The following is a 17,245-nucleotide window of genomic DNA, read 5'->3' on the forward strand; positions in this document are numbered from 1 at the left end:
AGTGGTTCACAACCTCAGTCCTCAGGACCCCCCAACAGTGCACGTTTTCCAGGTCACCTGGCAGGTGCACTCAATATTCACTGACACATTTTAAAAGGTGGAGCTAATTATTTCACATACCTCCCAACATGACCCTCTCCAGGAGGGACACATTGCTCTGTTTATGGGCTTTCCTTTTAATTTATGATTAAAATCACCTGTGGAGAAATGCCTTTCTTGTCCATTAACCTGTTTAAAACAGGTGATGGCAGTCATTAATTGAGAGGAAAGTCCAGAAACAGAGCATTTTGTCCCTCCTGGAGAGGGTCATGTTGGAAGGTATGATTTCACCTGGCATTCTGTGTGGAGACCTGGAAAACATGCACTGTTGTGGGTCCTGAGGACCGAGGTTGAGAACCACTGTTCTAGAATATAATAAATTGAAACTGCAACATCCTATCTTCCATATTACTCCTATCTTAGTAAATAAACCCCTAACAGGCCATGATATTCAGGGGTAGATTTATTAAGCTCAGTGAAGTGATAAAGTGTCTGATTTTTATCACCAACCAATCAGCTCCTAACTGTGAAGTTACAGGCTTGGTTTGAAAAATGTCAGGCAAGAGCTGATTGGCCAGTGATAAAAACCAGACACTTTATCACTTCACCGACCTTAATAAATCTACCCCTCAATTAGTGCTAGAGCACAGGTATCTCAATTAGTGCTAGATTCATTCTTATCTATTAATCAGGCCCATAATCTCCAAACAATGCCCCATAGGGCCAAATCATCACAGAAAAATAATAATCAGCAGCAGCTGCAGCACCTGGACTGCAGCGCCATCCCCCGGGGATCACCAGCCCTGAGTGCTTCAGGTGCCTTGCGGCATCAGGGAAACGGCATGAGCCATTACATATTGTTAAGCCCGCCCCTCAGACTCCAGAAACTAGCCAATTAGAGTCCTGGGATGGGCTTAACAGTGTGCGATAGGTTATTCTGGAGCCACAAGGCAACTTATGCACTCAGCGCTGGTGTTATCTGGGGGATCGATCCTGCACATATATTACATACATGATCACATGTGTTAAGCGACCTCCCCCCCCCCCCCCCCCTGCACTTCATGCAGCCGCTGATAATATTAATGCACATCTGCTTAGATCAGGGATGGGGAACCTTTGGCCCTCCAGCTGTTGCAGAACTACACATCCCAGGATGCACTGTTACAGTTTTGCTATTTGGCCAAGCTAAAACTGTAGCAAAGCATTCTGGGATGTGTAGTTCAACAACAGCTTGAGGGTTCCCCATCCCTGGCTTAGATTCACAAAGCACAATCTGTCATCTGACACAAGATATTTTATGTTTTTTTGTAGCACAAAAATTGCAAAAAATCTATATAATTATAATAGGTCATTTTCAATTATGAGGACAGTTTCATTATTGATAACACAGGTACCTAATGTTCCACAGCAGTGAAAGTGATTTAAGATTAAAAAAAAAAGATTACCACTACAGGAACATCAACTGCAGCTGTATGCTTAAGAGAATTTAAAACAATAAAATACAGTTTATCTATGCAATAACACTTCTGGCCTTCTTAATGATTTAAATAATAATAATAATAATAATAATAATATTAATAATAACTGGATATAATAAACATTTAAAGAATGTTTGAATGATCCTTACCTTGGGTGAACTGATTGATACTGTGGTTCCCTTTGTCCAAGTTGATGAGCATTCCATGACTGGGACCTTGTGTGATCCTGATACGGAGTGAGAGGTGAACACTGTCCCTATCCTCTGCTTTAAGGACCTTGTTGGTGATCAGGAACCCTAAATGACCAGTACTCAGAATGCGCAAAGTTGGAGCACCCTTATTTACCACAATCTGTGGCACTCCATTGTCTACTGCAATGATTTGTATCTTCATCATCTGGGGCTGTCGAGTTTCATAGACAGTGTCAGGGAACACATAAAAGTCAGTGTGGGTGCCATCAGTCACAGTGAATGAGAAGCTGTCCTCTTTGGACTCGGTACCATCATGTTTATAGCTAATAAGGTTGTCATTGAGATCTTGCTTTGTAAAAGAGGTCACAGTTTTGCTATTGTTATACAGGATCTTCCCATGAACTGGTACCTGCGTAATGATGAATTTCAGGCGCCTGTCAGGGGTGTCTCGATCTTCCACCGTAAGTTCAAAGGGGGTGATCAATTTATTCTCGCTCTCTCTTACTGCCAGATCAAGGATGGTCAGCACTGGCTTCTTATTATCCACATCACTGATGGATATCCTAAATGTGCGGAAAACAGGATTATATCCATCAGTAACCTCAAATTCAAAGCTGTCCATCTTGACTTCATCATCTGATGTGTGTGTGTAATATATTTTATTACCAGCTAATTGCAACTGGGTGAAAGAAGTAATGGGCACTCCTGGAAGGTCAGTGCATTCCAAATGTCCTCGTACTGGGGCCCTTGTGATGGAGAAAACCAAGTGTTCATCTGGACTGTTTAGATCACTAGTGCTAAGCAGGTCAGTGGTAAGGGTCACTTTGCCTCCTTCTTTCAAAGAAACTCCTTTGGAAATGACATCTGGAAAGACCATGTCAATGCCCCCCACAGTAACATAAAAATATCTATCAATTAGGGGATTAATGCCATCAGTAACATCAAATTTGAAAAGATCACGTATGCCTTCTTGGCCAAAGTGCAAGTACTGTATAAGATCTCTGTCCACCTCATCCTGAGTAAAGTTCATACCTAATGTAATGTTTTCTAGACCACCGTATTGGTTTCTTCTTTGTAGTAGGCCTTGGCCAGGTCCATAGCGTAATATAAAAGTTAATGTCTTGTCATCAGAGTCCAAATCTGTTGCTTTAAGTACTTTATTTGTAATCAGTTTTGTTTCTCCAATTTCAATCTCAAGACCATCATTAATGGTCATCCTGGGAGTTTCATCATCCACAGGTATGATCATGATAAGAACGGTTTTCACCACTGAATGCTTCCCATCAGTAAGCTTTATCTCAAAACTGTCCTCTTTGGTCTCCGAGTCATCGTGTTCATAAAGAATAGTGGAGCTCTCTTTGATGTCTTCCAGGCTAAAGCCACTGACAATCATAGTACCGTTGGTGAGCTGGTTGACTATGTGACCATGTTTTGGTGGATTTGTGATAAAAAATATAAGTTCATCGGCTGGGATGTCTGCGTCTGCTCCATTTAGTATTGGAATATCAATGACCAGACTCATTCCCTCCATCACCACAAACTCCCTCATGAAAATCTCTGGCTTTTCATCATTGGCTGGGATGATAACAACAGGGAAGAAATGCTTCTGGGAAAAGTTTATGCCATCAGAACAGTGAAAAGTTAGTCTATCTTCTGTAGGCTCAACACCTTTGTGGATGCTCTGAACATAATACATATGTCCGAGCCTGATATCTTTCAATGTAAATGCACTAATAGCAGTTCCTGCTCTAGACTTTTCAGATCCTGGTGCTGGAGAAATGTTCTCAAGATATCCAGATGTTGGCTGGACAACAATAGTGCATAGGATGTCATCGTTAGGTGTGTCACTATCTTGTGCTCTTAAATGGGGTGGTGTAATAACATTCTTTTCACCTTCAACAACTGTGAACTGTTCACCCACAGTAACTACTGGTGGCTGGTTGTCCAGTGGCAGAATAGTCACTTGAACCCTAACTCCATTAACTCTATTACCACCAACAGTCCACTCCTCAGAGAGGTCAGATAATGTTAAATTAAATGAATCTTCTATTTTCTGTGTGCCAATTTCTCCAGAAGTGTGAGAATAAACAACAGAACCATCAATAATGTCCCTTTGAGAAAATCTTTCTGTGGGTACACCATTGACCAGAATTTCTCCAAGATGTGGAGGATCTTCTACTATGAAAGTTAGCATCAGGTCATCTGTATCTGCATCTGTACCTTGAATAACATTTGATGTGATTTCAGAAGAGCTGCCTTCCAATACATCTAAGTAGGAGCCAATGGTTCCAGCTGGCAACATAATTCTGGGCACTTCATCATCCACCAATCGTACATTGATCTTAATGATGATTGTAAGAACATGCACCCCATCACTAACATCCAGAGTGCAGGTATCACTAGTAGACTCCTCTCCACTGTGCATGTAACTTAGTCTTCCTTTACGTATGTCATCCAAAATAAATGTCTCACCAACGTCCATAACATGACTGGAATACATCACTTGACCATGCCTTGGAGACTGGGTCAGTGTAAAAGTGATTTTGTCTCTGCCTGTGTCTGCATCGGTGGCATCAAGTTCTGCTGGTGTGATAATATGGCTTCCTCTTTCAAAAACAGTAAATCCTGTATTAATAATACTAGGGGGCTTGTTGTCTACAGGTTCCAGAAAAATAGTAAATTCTCCTTCGGCTACATTCCCAGACATATCCTCCACGGTATAGTGAAACTGCACCACACGTGGGGTTATTCCAAGCTCTAGGTCGGGTGGTTTGTAGGAAATTTTATGATGGTTTATCTGGGCTTGTGTGAACTCTGTAACAACTTGGTCTGGATTTTCAGTAAGCACTATGAATCCCATAAGTACTGGGTTGTTCTCATCTGTGTCAGATGGAGGAATGGTCACTGTGTATTTAAGATCCCTGTCATCGGAATCTAGGTCAGTATATCGTAGATATTTCCTCCTAAAGTAGGTCAGATGATACTCCTGCACCACCATCTTGAGTGTGGTACCTGGGTACAACTCTGGAGGTAAGTCATCAATCGGATTTATTTTTACTACAAATGTGTGCTCTCCCGACTGGTTTGGAGGGTCATTATCATCCTGGACTCTAAAAATAATTTGATCCATGATTGGAGTAGTGCTATGTGGTCCAATGTGCTTGTAAAATAATTTCCCATCCATAATGTCCTGTTGAGTCCACTCCTTAACCACTTTCTCATAGATGTTCAGTTCAGGAATTAATTGCCATTCAGAAAGATCTTGTGGTATCTCAGACTGGCGCAAAACCATTTCTCCCAATGTTGAGTAAGGTAGCTCCATAATAAAACGTATAGTGGAGTCTTCTGAGTCAATATCTGTTGCACTTAACACAATTGGATTCACTGGGGAAACCTCTTTCTCCGAAAGCATTAAACCAGTATTAGCATTAACTATGGGTGGCTCATCATCAGTTGGCACCACAGTGATTGGAAACAGGAACTCTACTTCATGATGCCCATCTGTCATACGGAATATGATGTTGTCACTGTATGTATCACTACCATCATGTTGGTATATAACTCTGCCCTGGTCCAGGTCAGAGGCTGTAAAAACCTTGGAACCTTCAGAACCCAGCAGAAACAACTGACCATGCCTTAACCCATCCAAGACGATCACTTTAACATCATCGAGATTGTCCTCATCACTGATCTGTAGATTGTGAGCACTTGAGAGAGGCCGTGATTGTCCTTCATACAGAAGATGCCCCGTATTCCTGGTAACCACAGGTGCCAGGGTATTCATGGGTTTAACAACAATCATGAAGGAGAAGGGATCAGACACAGCTCCTTCTGTATCCACCACCTCCAGCTCCACCTCAAATATGCGTTCTGTGTCAGAGTCCTCAGAAGGAGGTTTGTAAGCTATCCTAAGTTCTTGGAGATCCCGTTGATAAAAAGAGGTAATGGGTAAGTTGCGGTCATCCGTACTGACAATCTGCCCCTGTCCAGGACCAAAGGAAGAAGTTATATTAAATATAAGGTCCCCTGGGTCGGATTCCAAGTCCTCTGCAGCCAGCATGTCAGGGGTGATAGCTGTCATGACAAACTGATCCACCTCCATCATCATCATGGCTATGAAGCTAGGCTTTGGCTGAGTGTTCTCCAGACCTTCCTTGATTCTGACTAGGATTTGGAAATGCTCCTGCTTGAGTACATTTCCTACTTTATCCTGCAGCTCCACCAACATGGGTATAAAGTCTTTGTTGGGGGATTGGGTGGAAGCAGTATGTTGGTAGCGGATGCCCTGCTTTAAAAACTCCCCACAGTCCATCATTTGCCCGCTGTTGTGTAGCAAACTTCCATACCTGGGCAATCCTGCCAACCCCACCAGGGGCATAATCCTGCACACCTCAAATGTCCTATCATAGGTAAACTCCAGAGTCTTCTTGTCTATGGGGTTGCTGGTGCCCAGCAGCTTTTCCACGGTCAATGGCATGTTCCTGGTCACCACCTCCAGCTGGGTGAAGAGCACCTCCACCTCCACCATGAATGGTAGGATCACCGTGCGGGTCTGGGTGTCATAACGCAGCAGGAGCTTCACCCTGTCCTTGGAAGGGCTGCGTGCGCCCATGTGGGAATACTTCACCTCCCGGGCACCGAACTCGCAGGGGAACCGGCTCGGGGAGAGGTGCCCGGGCCCCTGGGACAGGGGGTCGTTGCTGAGCACGCTGATGTGACACTTATCACCCGGCTGCACTTGGATCACAAGGTCCAGGACCGGGTCCAGGTAGACGGATCTCCCGAAGGGGACGCGGATCCCGTTGCTGGCCACCAGGATCTCCTCTTCCAAAGGTCCATAGGACAAGGGGGACCCGTCCACAGTCCCTCTCTGTGCGCCCGTCTCCCCGGCCAGCAGAAGCAGCAGCCATGCCCCCGGCACCAGCAGCACCAACACCGGGTGCGTCCTCATAGTGGCTGTCCTGCGTCCAGGTGTGCACGCTGCAGCCGGCTGTGACTTGTGCAGAGTCCTTTTCACCTGACGCTGGGGGCACCCACTCAGCAGGAGCCCGGCAGGAGAGTGTGAGTGCAGCAGCTCCCTCCCCTCTGCAAGCACCGGGCTCACTCTGAGGCTGGGCTCTAATCCCCTGGGAGTCGCACTGCAACAAGTGGGCGAGGCATGGGAGCCTCAGCGACAGCTGTTGGTGCACCGGCCGGGGGGGAAGCTGCCCGGGAGGCTGGGCTGTCACTCATCCCGCCCGGTGCTGCAGGTTGCTGCAGGAGAGGTGACCTGCCGGGGAGAGCGCCCGGGAGGTCGGCGGACACCGGGCAGCACAGGGCTGGCGCTGGGAGTAACCTCCAGCAGTTCTGTGCAGATGGTGGTGTTTTTTATTTCCCACTTTCTATTTTGTTTGTGTAACCTGTCTCCACTGGGATCTCCTGAGAGACAGAGACTGAAACTGGCATGACCTGCTGGGATTTGTAGTTCTATTACATTGGATGAGTTTGGAAATATGATTTTGGACACAAATCTTGACTTACTATACTTGTACATACTGGCATAGCTGCCAGGTCTATGGGTGCTGTGGGTAGCAATGGCAATCAATGATCAATGTCGGTAAACATCGACATTAGTGCTGTTGACAGTAATGTTTGTACATAGCATTGTTTTTAATTACACAGACACTGTTGTATAGACAGTCTCTAGTTAGATGGTCAATAGGTCGACATGGTCAAAAGGTCAGCTGTTTCTAAGGTCATCAGGTTCAAATGGTCGACACAATATTTTTTTCTTCTTTTCCTTTATTTACATCCACATGTACCACTATTGGGAATAGTAACCTGCAGCATCCACTACTACCTTTCTGGGTAGGGGGAACTCCACTACCCATGCTGGAGAAGAGAGAGCAAGCGCCGGCCAGCCGGGTCCTCTCTGCCAATCACAGCCCAGTCTGTCAGTGTCAGATGGAGGAAACACCGCCCATTGCGACTGCCTGCCCTGAGGGCGACTGGCAGGTAGGTCTTCCAATAGGACTCACTGCCTGTCATAGTGAAGTCACTGAGCTAGTGCAGTCACACAGACTGCCACTAGCTCAGCTGAGCTCACTGAGGTGTCAGATATTACTGTGGCAGCCCATAGGTAAAATCCCTTACTGGTAACCTGCAAGGGGCATGGCCAGCATAGGGAGCCTTGTGAGGGGATACAGTACACTAATTGTGCTTGCATTTATTAAAAAGCCCCAAACACTATGAGGTAGGTGGGCCTGGAGTAAGAGAGGAGGGGTCAGATGTCAGCCACATGTACTAGCAGGCTGGCAGCAATGGTGGCAAAATGATAAAGTTTGGGCTATACTGACATTGCAAGGGTGATCTAAAGGTGGAGGGGCCCGCAAAGCGACAACTTGCCTAGGGCCCCACAAAATGATAATCTGGCTCTGGCTGTCTCCTAGCAGGTTCACCTCCCTCACACTCGCCGGAGAAGCCATAAGCATTCACCAAGTTTCTAACTCCATTTACCGGCCATGTTGCAGCAAGTCCCCGGTGCTACTGCAGATCCTCAACTAAAGCCAGTGTGGTTCACTGACAAAATAAGTCTCTCCTAAAAGGCCCATTTATCTTCAATATTTGTGCATAATTCCCCAATTTGGCCACTTTGCACCCGATTGTCCAGCCCGATCCATGGGAATCGGGTGAAAAGTGGCCAAATCACACTAGTGTACAGCCAGCTTTAGAGACTTTGGACCTTATTCACAGTGATTTGGTCAGGCGCGAATTTGCACCGGGACCAATGTTTTGCATATGCGCAGCTGCATTTCTGCGCATGTGTATACGGTGGGAGCGTGCAAACTTGGTGCTTAATCTGTTCGCCGATTGCACGCTTCCTGACTTGCGAGCGGGGGTGGCGGAGAGGGGGGGGGGGGTGAGGTGCTGGTCAGGGGCATTAGCATATGCATATGTCCAGCGTTTCATGGGTGTTCCAAAGAAAATGCTGGGCATACATATGGTAATGCGGTCCTGATGCACGTGTGGGGGAGGGCAGCCTTCACAACTGGATGTCAGCTGCCCGCCCATATCACTGCATTTCTTTGTTCACAAGTGGTCTGGACCTGCGTGTGCCTTTCCCATCATTCGATGATCGGCGACAATCAAAAGATGGGGGAGGTTCCCACTGGCATGTGAATGCTTGTTTATGTAAAATATCCATTTGTGTGCCAGACGAACGAACCTGGCGTGTGAATGGGGGTGGGCATACCACCATTCGCCAGGCAGGTACTGGATGACTCTCAAGGGTGCGGATTTGCACCCGAGAGAGTCAACCAGAATAAGTGCCTTTGTATAGCCACCCTACAGGAAGCATGCCCAAACTATGGCCCTCCAGCTGTTGTGAAACTACAAGTTCCATCATGCCTTACCACAGTTCTGCTATTAGGGAATGCTAAAAATATGGCAAGGCATGCTGGGATGTGTAGTTTAACAACAGCTAGAAGGCCCCAGTTTGTACATGCCTGCTGTAGGGTGACTATACAAAGTCTCTAAAGCTGGCTGTACACTAGTGTGATTTGGCCACTTTTCACCTGATTCTGATGGATTGGGCTGGGAAATCGGGTGCAAATTGGGAATTATGCACAAATATTGAATGATTAATGGACTTTTTAGGGGAGACTTCTTTTGTCATTGAACCACACTTTGCTTTAGTCTTCTTCCACACCCCCTACTAATTTGTCTTCTGTCTTAAGCCCCGTACACACGGGGGAGGTATATTGCTCAGCCATATATTGCTAGCAATATATGGCTGAGCAATATATTGCTCAATTTCTCCTTTTCATCAGCGACCAGAGATGGTCGCTGATGAAAGGGAACCTCTGCCGGCGGTGCCGCAGAGGTAATCAGCTGGTCGCAGGAGCAAGCTCCTGCGACCAGTGATCAGAACGGGTCTGAAAACGGGAGCGCGCACCCGTCGATTTATCGCTGGGGCACACTCCCATCACTGGCAATATGGCCACCTGCGACCATATTTCCAGCGATTTCAGCCCCTATCGCCCCTGTGTGTACACAGCTTTAGTGCATTTACTGTTATATACACTGCAGTTTATTAGGGGATACGCTCGCTAGGTCGAAGGTCGACATACTGCACATTAGGTCGACTTGGCTAAGGTCGACAGGGTCGGAAGGTCAACACAAGCATTATGTCGACAATGTGGCGGTCGACATTTTTTGCATTTTTTCTTAGATGACTTGAGCCCACAGGCGGTATACCCTATCATGTACTATGGCATGGTGGGAGTACACTTAGATGGTGTCGGTGTAGACTATATCAAAATTCCATACAAAAAAATGTGAAAAACTCATGTCATCCTTTTCACTGTAGACATTCCCATTGTCGACCTAATGCTTGTATCAACCTTCTGAAAAGGTCGACCTAGACAAGTCAACCTATTTCTACCTCTATTTCTCAATGGTTGACACACCGCGCTGGCATTCCTGTTCCCAAGAAACCAAATCAGTTTCCTCCAATGCAGCTACTTACCTACAGGTAACTACTGGGAAGAGGTACTGACACAGATTTGCATCTTTTTCACTTTTCGGGTGACTTTCATTTGTTGAATTTTTCTGTTGTAACTTTTTCTAAATGCGCAAACGGTACTTATGTATTATCTGGGCTCCCATGTTAAATGCACCCCATTTTTTCATACCCCTACTATCCAACTACGCATGGAGTTGATTGTATATAGTGTGGCGAGCGCAGCGAGCCACCGTGCCCGAAGCGTGGTGAGCGCAGCGAGCCCCGCGAGGGGACGCGGTCTCATAAGAAAAACGGGAGTCCAGATATTACATAAGTACCGCGCAAACTTTTTTGTTAAAAAAACCTGAAAAAACCCATGTCGACCTCGCGACCTGTCGACCGAAAGTCATGTTGACTTTATCACCTGTACATTCTATATGTCGGTATTTTGACCTTGTCGGGATTTTAAATGTCGGGATTTTGTCCTTGTCGGTATTTTGACCCATTCGGGATTTTGACTGTCGGGATTTCATACCAAATTCTCTGAGAGAGGCCTATATATATCCCAGCGGCGTAACTACATTTTGGGCGCCCCCCTGCCGTTAAAGGGAGGGCGCCCAGCCACCCGCCCCTCCGCCCGCCGCACGCCGCACCAACCCCCGCACACCCCCCCATCCCTAGTCTTTACCTGTTTTCAGTACGTACGCACTGGTCCCGGCTCCCTTCTTCTGCTATGAGGACCACCACAAAATGTCCGCCCCCATACAGCAGACAGTTTCAGAGAACTGTCTGCTAAATGGGGGCGGACATTTTGTGGTGGTCCTCATAGAAGAAGAAGGGAGCCGGGACCAGCGCGGACGTACTGAACACAGGTAAAGACTGGGGATGGGGGGGTTTGCGGGGGTTGGTGCGGCGGGCGGCGGGGTGTAACTATAGCACTGCAGCCCCTGGCGCCTGCACATGCATAGCGCCCCCCCCCCCCCCCCGCGGTTGCAGGGGCTGCGGTGCTATAGTTACGCCACTGATATATCCTCAGGAATGTAATCACCGTTCATGAATACCAGTTAATACCTCCATGACCCCCTCCCCCCTCCCCCCCTTACAAAGGTATCTGCTCCCTAGGTAAGTAAGTAAGTAAGTAGAATTTATATAGCGCACTTTCTCCAGCAGGACTCAAGGCGCTTACAGACATTAAAAAACAATGCACATAATACAGAGGATGTTGGTGGTACAGTAACAGACATGTCACAGACAAAAGAAACCCCTGAGCACACAGTAAGCATAATGCAGGAGTGGTGCAGCATTTTTGATAATAACTTCCATGGGTTGTGTACTCCACCCTGACAAGGTACCAAGTGCGGCAGCCATTTTAGGCGCTCTGCGTAGGATTACCCAGGGTGAAATAGATTACCCCTAAAAGAAATTACCCAAAATGGATGATTTCAATGTATACTCAGGTCCATGTATTTTTCATCCCATTCACAAGTGCACCAGATGAGGCAGCCATGGTGGGCGCACTACGAAGGTTACACTGTAAGGGGCGAGCCATACAAGGACCCAATGCATATATTGGAAGGCAAATACTTCTGTAATATTATGATAAACCCTGCACAGCAACATCCACGTGACCCACATCCTGCCCGCAGAGAAACCATCTGAGGCAACCAGCTTGGTGCACTGCATAGGTCAGTGCTGGCAGGGTGTGCAATCTGTGGAGGTACACAATACAGGAAAAGCACATGGTGAGGTAGATGTGTGCTGCAGGAGAGGAGGGGGGGGTCATTAATGTCCAGGTCCACAGTCACTAGGTCGACCAATATTGGTCAACACAAGTGTTTTATGTTTCTTTTGTTCAGACCAGGCTTGTCCAAACTATTTAGACCAACTGGGTTTATAATTTAGTATCCAGGTGGGCATATAGTTAGACTGTAAGTGTGCCCGAAGCATGGCGAGTCCATGTTGTCCATGTCGACACATGTCATCACAAACATAAAAATCTTGTGTCAACCCTTTGAGTGTCGACCATGTACATTTTGACCTGTCACTGTCAACCTGGGGTATGTCGGCCATTCTTAGGTGTCGTCCTAGTCCTGTCGACTATCTTACCTAGACATTGTCGACCCATTATCCCAGAACCCTTCCAAATGGATGCTTTTACTGGGTGCAGGTGACAGGACCATCAGCATAGGAGCTGACAGGCCTGACAGGTACAAGCTGGAGTATAGGATACAGTGTCTTTCTTCTGGCCTTTCCATTGGATGCTATAAAATTACCCAGAAAACCTTATGTGGAAAGTCTGACATTTTTTGACATTCTTGAGATAGTCATGAGATTTCCTATTAAATGTATTAATGTATTTATTTCAGTGTGGAAACAATATCCTGGTCCTGAAGTGTGTCCGGATGAGCAACTCCTCTCCATCCTAAATATAGGCAAGGTCTTCATCTTTATCTGCTGCTTAATCCCCCCTTACCCCCTGCTCCCTCCGCTCTCTGTCTGTTTTTGGAAATTGCTGTACAAGCCTGACATGTTATCCATAATTAAATCAAATTATCCTCAGATGATCTGCATGTAGTTTCAGGTCATGTCTGTAAATATTCCGGCACACTGGAATTATCAGCCATTAAATGTATTATTACACACAAGGCCTGCTGGCCTTATATCTCTTCTCTGGGTGCTGGGCTGTTGATCTGTTCCAGAAACCAGCAGGGATAAATATCATCCGCACCATGGGTCCGATTCAGATCTGATCACTGCTGTGTGAATGTGCAGCGGCCAGGGAACAGGTAGACACCGCCCCACTAGAGTAAAATTCCACCTTGCCAATTAATGAGCTCACTGCACGAATAGCATAGTTGCCTACCCTCCTGCATTCGCAGGAGACTCCCTGAAATAGCAGCAATCTCCCTCTCTCCCTCATTAGTCTACCAATCTCCCTCATGTCACCTAGCCCACTTTACACTGTTACATTTTTGGGGAAAAAAGGAATGAGAGACAGATACATTTACATTGAATCATCAGCACCATTTCCCAGCACTTTACCAAGTATAGTAGCTCTTACTAACTGCTTTGGGGCTCATCTACATTTTTATAAGAGTAATTTTACAAGATTCTTCTCAGATGTAGTAGTACACATATCTTAAATAAGTCAGTAAAATGACAATCACATTCTCATGCATTTCAGCAGGCTATAGAAAAAGCTGAGGAAATATTGCAACAGTTCAGTGACTAATGATACTGTTATATCTATATTGAAAGTCACAAAGAAAATTGCAACAATATAAAAATCCTTTTCACAACAAGCCTGGAAGATCCTTTTGAATAACAGTTGCTATAGAATTTATGATATCCAGATAGCAACTCAAAATAAAATAAAAAGGGCAATTTGTGCCCGTAAAAAAAAAAAATTAAGCCAACAGACATCCATTTGTCCTTCTCACCTTTTTAATATAACACCAAAAAAATTTCCTTTCTTTATTCACATACAGTATCTATCATTTTAAATAGTTCACTCAAACAAGGTGCTTTTGGCTCTTGGTTACTATAACAACAAACCAATTTTATGAAGTGATAATAAAAGTTAATTTTTAAATGATCATTTGATCCTCAGTGCACCCTAAAGGATACTTGCTTTTTTCTTTGTGGGTGTTTTAAGATATATATATAGATATATATAGATATACCTTGAAAAAGGGGACTGTGTTGCCCCAAAACGTTGGTCACTTAATACAAACCTTTTGCAAAAATTGTGGAGTGCCGCAGTTTATTGGATCTATACTGTACACTACAAATTGTGCCTAGAGGTACCCACGTCTGTTTAATACAGTATTTCGGAGTGCCGGACTGAACCAGTTATATATATATATGGCGTGGTTACCTGTTCCCGATGTGGTGACGTCCTGGTCTGGTCCGTGCTGCAATTTGTGGAAGCTCCCGGCTGGCTGCTGTGTACCTGATGCGCTCCGTATGCAACTGATCACTGCCTACGGCTTACCATTGGCGCCTGGTCCGGCTATACCGCTTTGTCCACACGGCAAGCTTTCTACTTTTAACCCTATGTATGTCAGCATTTATTAAAGTAAATAATGTCATTGATTTATTGCTGATTGGTGCGCTTCATTTCTCTCTTTTTACACACACACACACACACACACACACACACACACACATATATATACATATATATATATATATATATATATACATACATACAACTAGCTGGGTGCTGGCACTCAATACATATAGCGTTTTAGATGCCCGGTGCAGGGGATCAGATGCGGGCAGCGTCCCGGCTGCTCCTTGTCACCCCATTATTTAGTTTGTCACAAAAGTCAGCTTCTAAGTTGGCCCTGGGGAGTGTCAATACTCGTATTCCAGGTGCCAAGAAAGAAATAGATGTCCATGTATTGCCAACTTAGAAGCTGACTTTTGTGACAAACTAAATAGCGGGTTGACAAGGAGCGGCCGGGACGCTGCCCGCATCCGATCCCCTGCAAATACAGAAATTGTTTGATTTGTCACATATAGGGACATGGTTCCCATGCTTTGAGGACACGGCTCTTATACTGGCACATCGCCTCTAAAGAACTTTGCTAATTAATACTGTGTCAGCTTACAATATCCCTTTTTGTTACAAGTGCGATTGCATCAATTATCTTACAGTTAACACACCGTACACACCAAAAGATTATCTGCTAACCCCCGCAACATCAGGAATGTTATTTCCTTTTTATACTGTCTAATTAGTCCTTACATGTTGTATGTTTAGTTTTTATAAAAATTTTCGCTGAAACTTTTAAAATAATGTAATAATAAAGGTTATATTTTATACGTTTATGTCTTGTGCACCGCACAACAGACATTCTTTTGTTTCCCCTGTAATTAAGCCTATTTAATGTCTTGCGGTAGCACACCTCAACTTAACAGAGACCAAGTCTATTGAAATTATTGATAATGAGGTTACCTCGGTTACTTTAAAAATTTCCAGTGCGATTTAACACCCCCCTTTTTGTCTGTACCCAGCTTTAGACAATGTTAAACCATCACCTGAAAGTTCATAATTGGTGTAATATCTATGGTCAACAGGTTATTTTCCCTACTGACAAGTTTTCATTTTATGTTTAGTTAAGTCCAGGTCTACTGTATTTATTTGTATCAACATTTATTTATATACGTAGTAACTTCCTATTTATTACTTTATAATACAAAGTATCCCCATACACTGTAGTGTCAGTTGTTAAAAATGCCTTACTGAACATGACAGGTCCTGGTATATAAACATTTGCAAGTGACAAAAGGACTCTGCCAGATTACACTGTTAATGTGCGTCACTTGTACGAATGCCCAAATGATCCAAGTTCTGTTGCTTGATCTGCAAATTTATACCAGGGTTGCCTACCCTCCCGGAATGGCTAGGAGGTTCCTGCAAATCGGGTCCCCCTCCCGGCCCCCGGAAGTGTGGGCAACCCTCCTGAATACCGGCAGCCTTGCATCTCCCCCCTGCAAATCTTGTCAGTTAGCCCTGTCCCCTCCTCAAAGACCCACAAATTGCGGGATTAGCCATACTGGGGGGAGGGGCTTGATGACATCTACATCAGGCCCCGCCCCCGAAGTGCTTCCGTAGCAACCACTCATGGCCCTCCAGCTGTTGTGGAACTACACATCCCACCATGCCCTGCCACAGATTGTATATTATGGATGCTAAAACTGTGGCAGGGCATGCTGGGACGTGTAGTTAAACAACAGCTGGAGGGCCATGAGTTTGATACCACTGTTCTAGAAGGTGCTAAATAAGTTAGAAGTAGAATCTGATTGGTTGCTATGGGCAACATCTAGGGTTGCCACCTCGCCCAGATTTCCGGGATTCTCCCATTTTTGGTGGCAACCCTCCAGGAGGCTTTTCCAGTTCTCCCGGATTCCAGGATTCTCCCAGAATCCGGGTGTCTAAAAAAGCCTCCTACCCTCCATTAGCCACTATCCCCACTCCCCAGTCAGTAGCTGACTGTGCCCTGCCTCCACTGACTGACATCGTCTGCAGAAACTGCAGGTCCGCCACGCTGTCACCCGCCCACCGCTGATCTGGTCGCTGCCATGATGCCGCACGTGTCCACGACTCCCCCTCTGCCAGCCCGCCACCCGACCAGAGCGGCTGAGCTGTGATCACCACCAGATGCGGCCTCCTCTCACTCTCCTCTATGCTCTGACTGCAGCTGCTCCTCCCGACATGGTCGTTGCCGGTAAGCGTTGGATCGGGCTGATGCCTCCCGGTGACATGGGACAAGGTGAGGAGGAGTCCTGCACAGAAATGGGTGCTGCGTGCGGGGATAGTGGACACCTGACACCCCCCCAGGCGCAGCGTGTGTATATGGTGAGGGAGACAGGGACGTTGTGGGGCTCTGTATAGGGCACAATTTGTAGTGCGAGGTTAATAATGTTCTCATCTATAGAAATGGCTTCAGTGGTGTCCTCCAAGCTGGATAATGTCAGGGTGGTCTCCCGGGTGGGTACTGTCAGTGGGGTCCTCCCAGCAGGACACAGTTAAGATATTGCGTATTACTTAACACCTGCAGTCAAAATTTTCTTAAAACACATCCCATGTATTGCTGCACAGTACACGTGTGTGCTGCACTGCATGTATGGTACCTTTTGTGTATGCTTACCGACGCAGCATGTTTTTGCCTTCCTGACAGAGGCCTTTTTTTCAAATCTGACAGGTATCACTTAAGTGGGGATAACTTTTTTTTGCTTTTACTTATCCCAGTGATTTTGAGATTATTTTCCCGTGACACATTGTACTTTAACCCCTTCATGACAGAGCCAGTTTGTGCCTTCATGACAGAGCCCTTTTTTTCAAATCTGACATGTCTCACTTAAGTGGGGATAACTTTTTTTTGCTTTTACTTATCCCAGTGATTTTGAGATTGTTTTCTCGTGACACATTGTACTTCAAGTTAGTGGTAAATTTTGGTCGATACAGTCTGTGTTTTTTTGTGAAAAATACCAAAATATTGTGAAAAAATGGAAAATTTAGCAATATGCAAAATGTCACATTTTCT

At 45.6% G+C, this 17,245-nt stretch overlaps 1 protein-coding gene across 1 annotated transcript in view; it reads right to left on the reverse strand.

Annotated features, from left to right (window-relative positions):
* The window catches only part of FREM2 (FRAS1 related extracellular matrix 2), a 191,780-nt gene extending 184,956 nt beyond the window's left edge, over positions 1–6,824 (reverse strand). The window contains exon 1 of the mRNA XM_083169759.1: positions 1,667–6,824. Within this exon, the coding sequence (XP_083025885.1) occupies positions 1,667–6,659 (4,993 nt within the window). The 5' untranslated portion in view covers positions 6,660–6,824. The remainder of the gene's footprint in view (positions 1–1,666) is intronic.
* Between the last annotated feature and the right edge of the window lie 10,421 nt (positions 6,825–17,245).

Source organism: Crinia signifera, chromosome 2, assembly GCF_055691185.1.
Source record: "Crinia signifera chromosome 2, ASM5569118v1, whole genome shotgun sequence".
Lineage (NCBI taxonomy): Eukaryota > Metazoa > Chordata > Amphibia > Anura > Myobatrachidae > Crinia > Crinia signifera.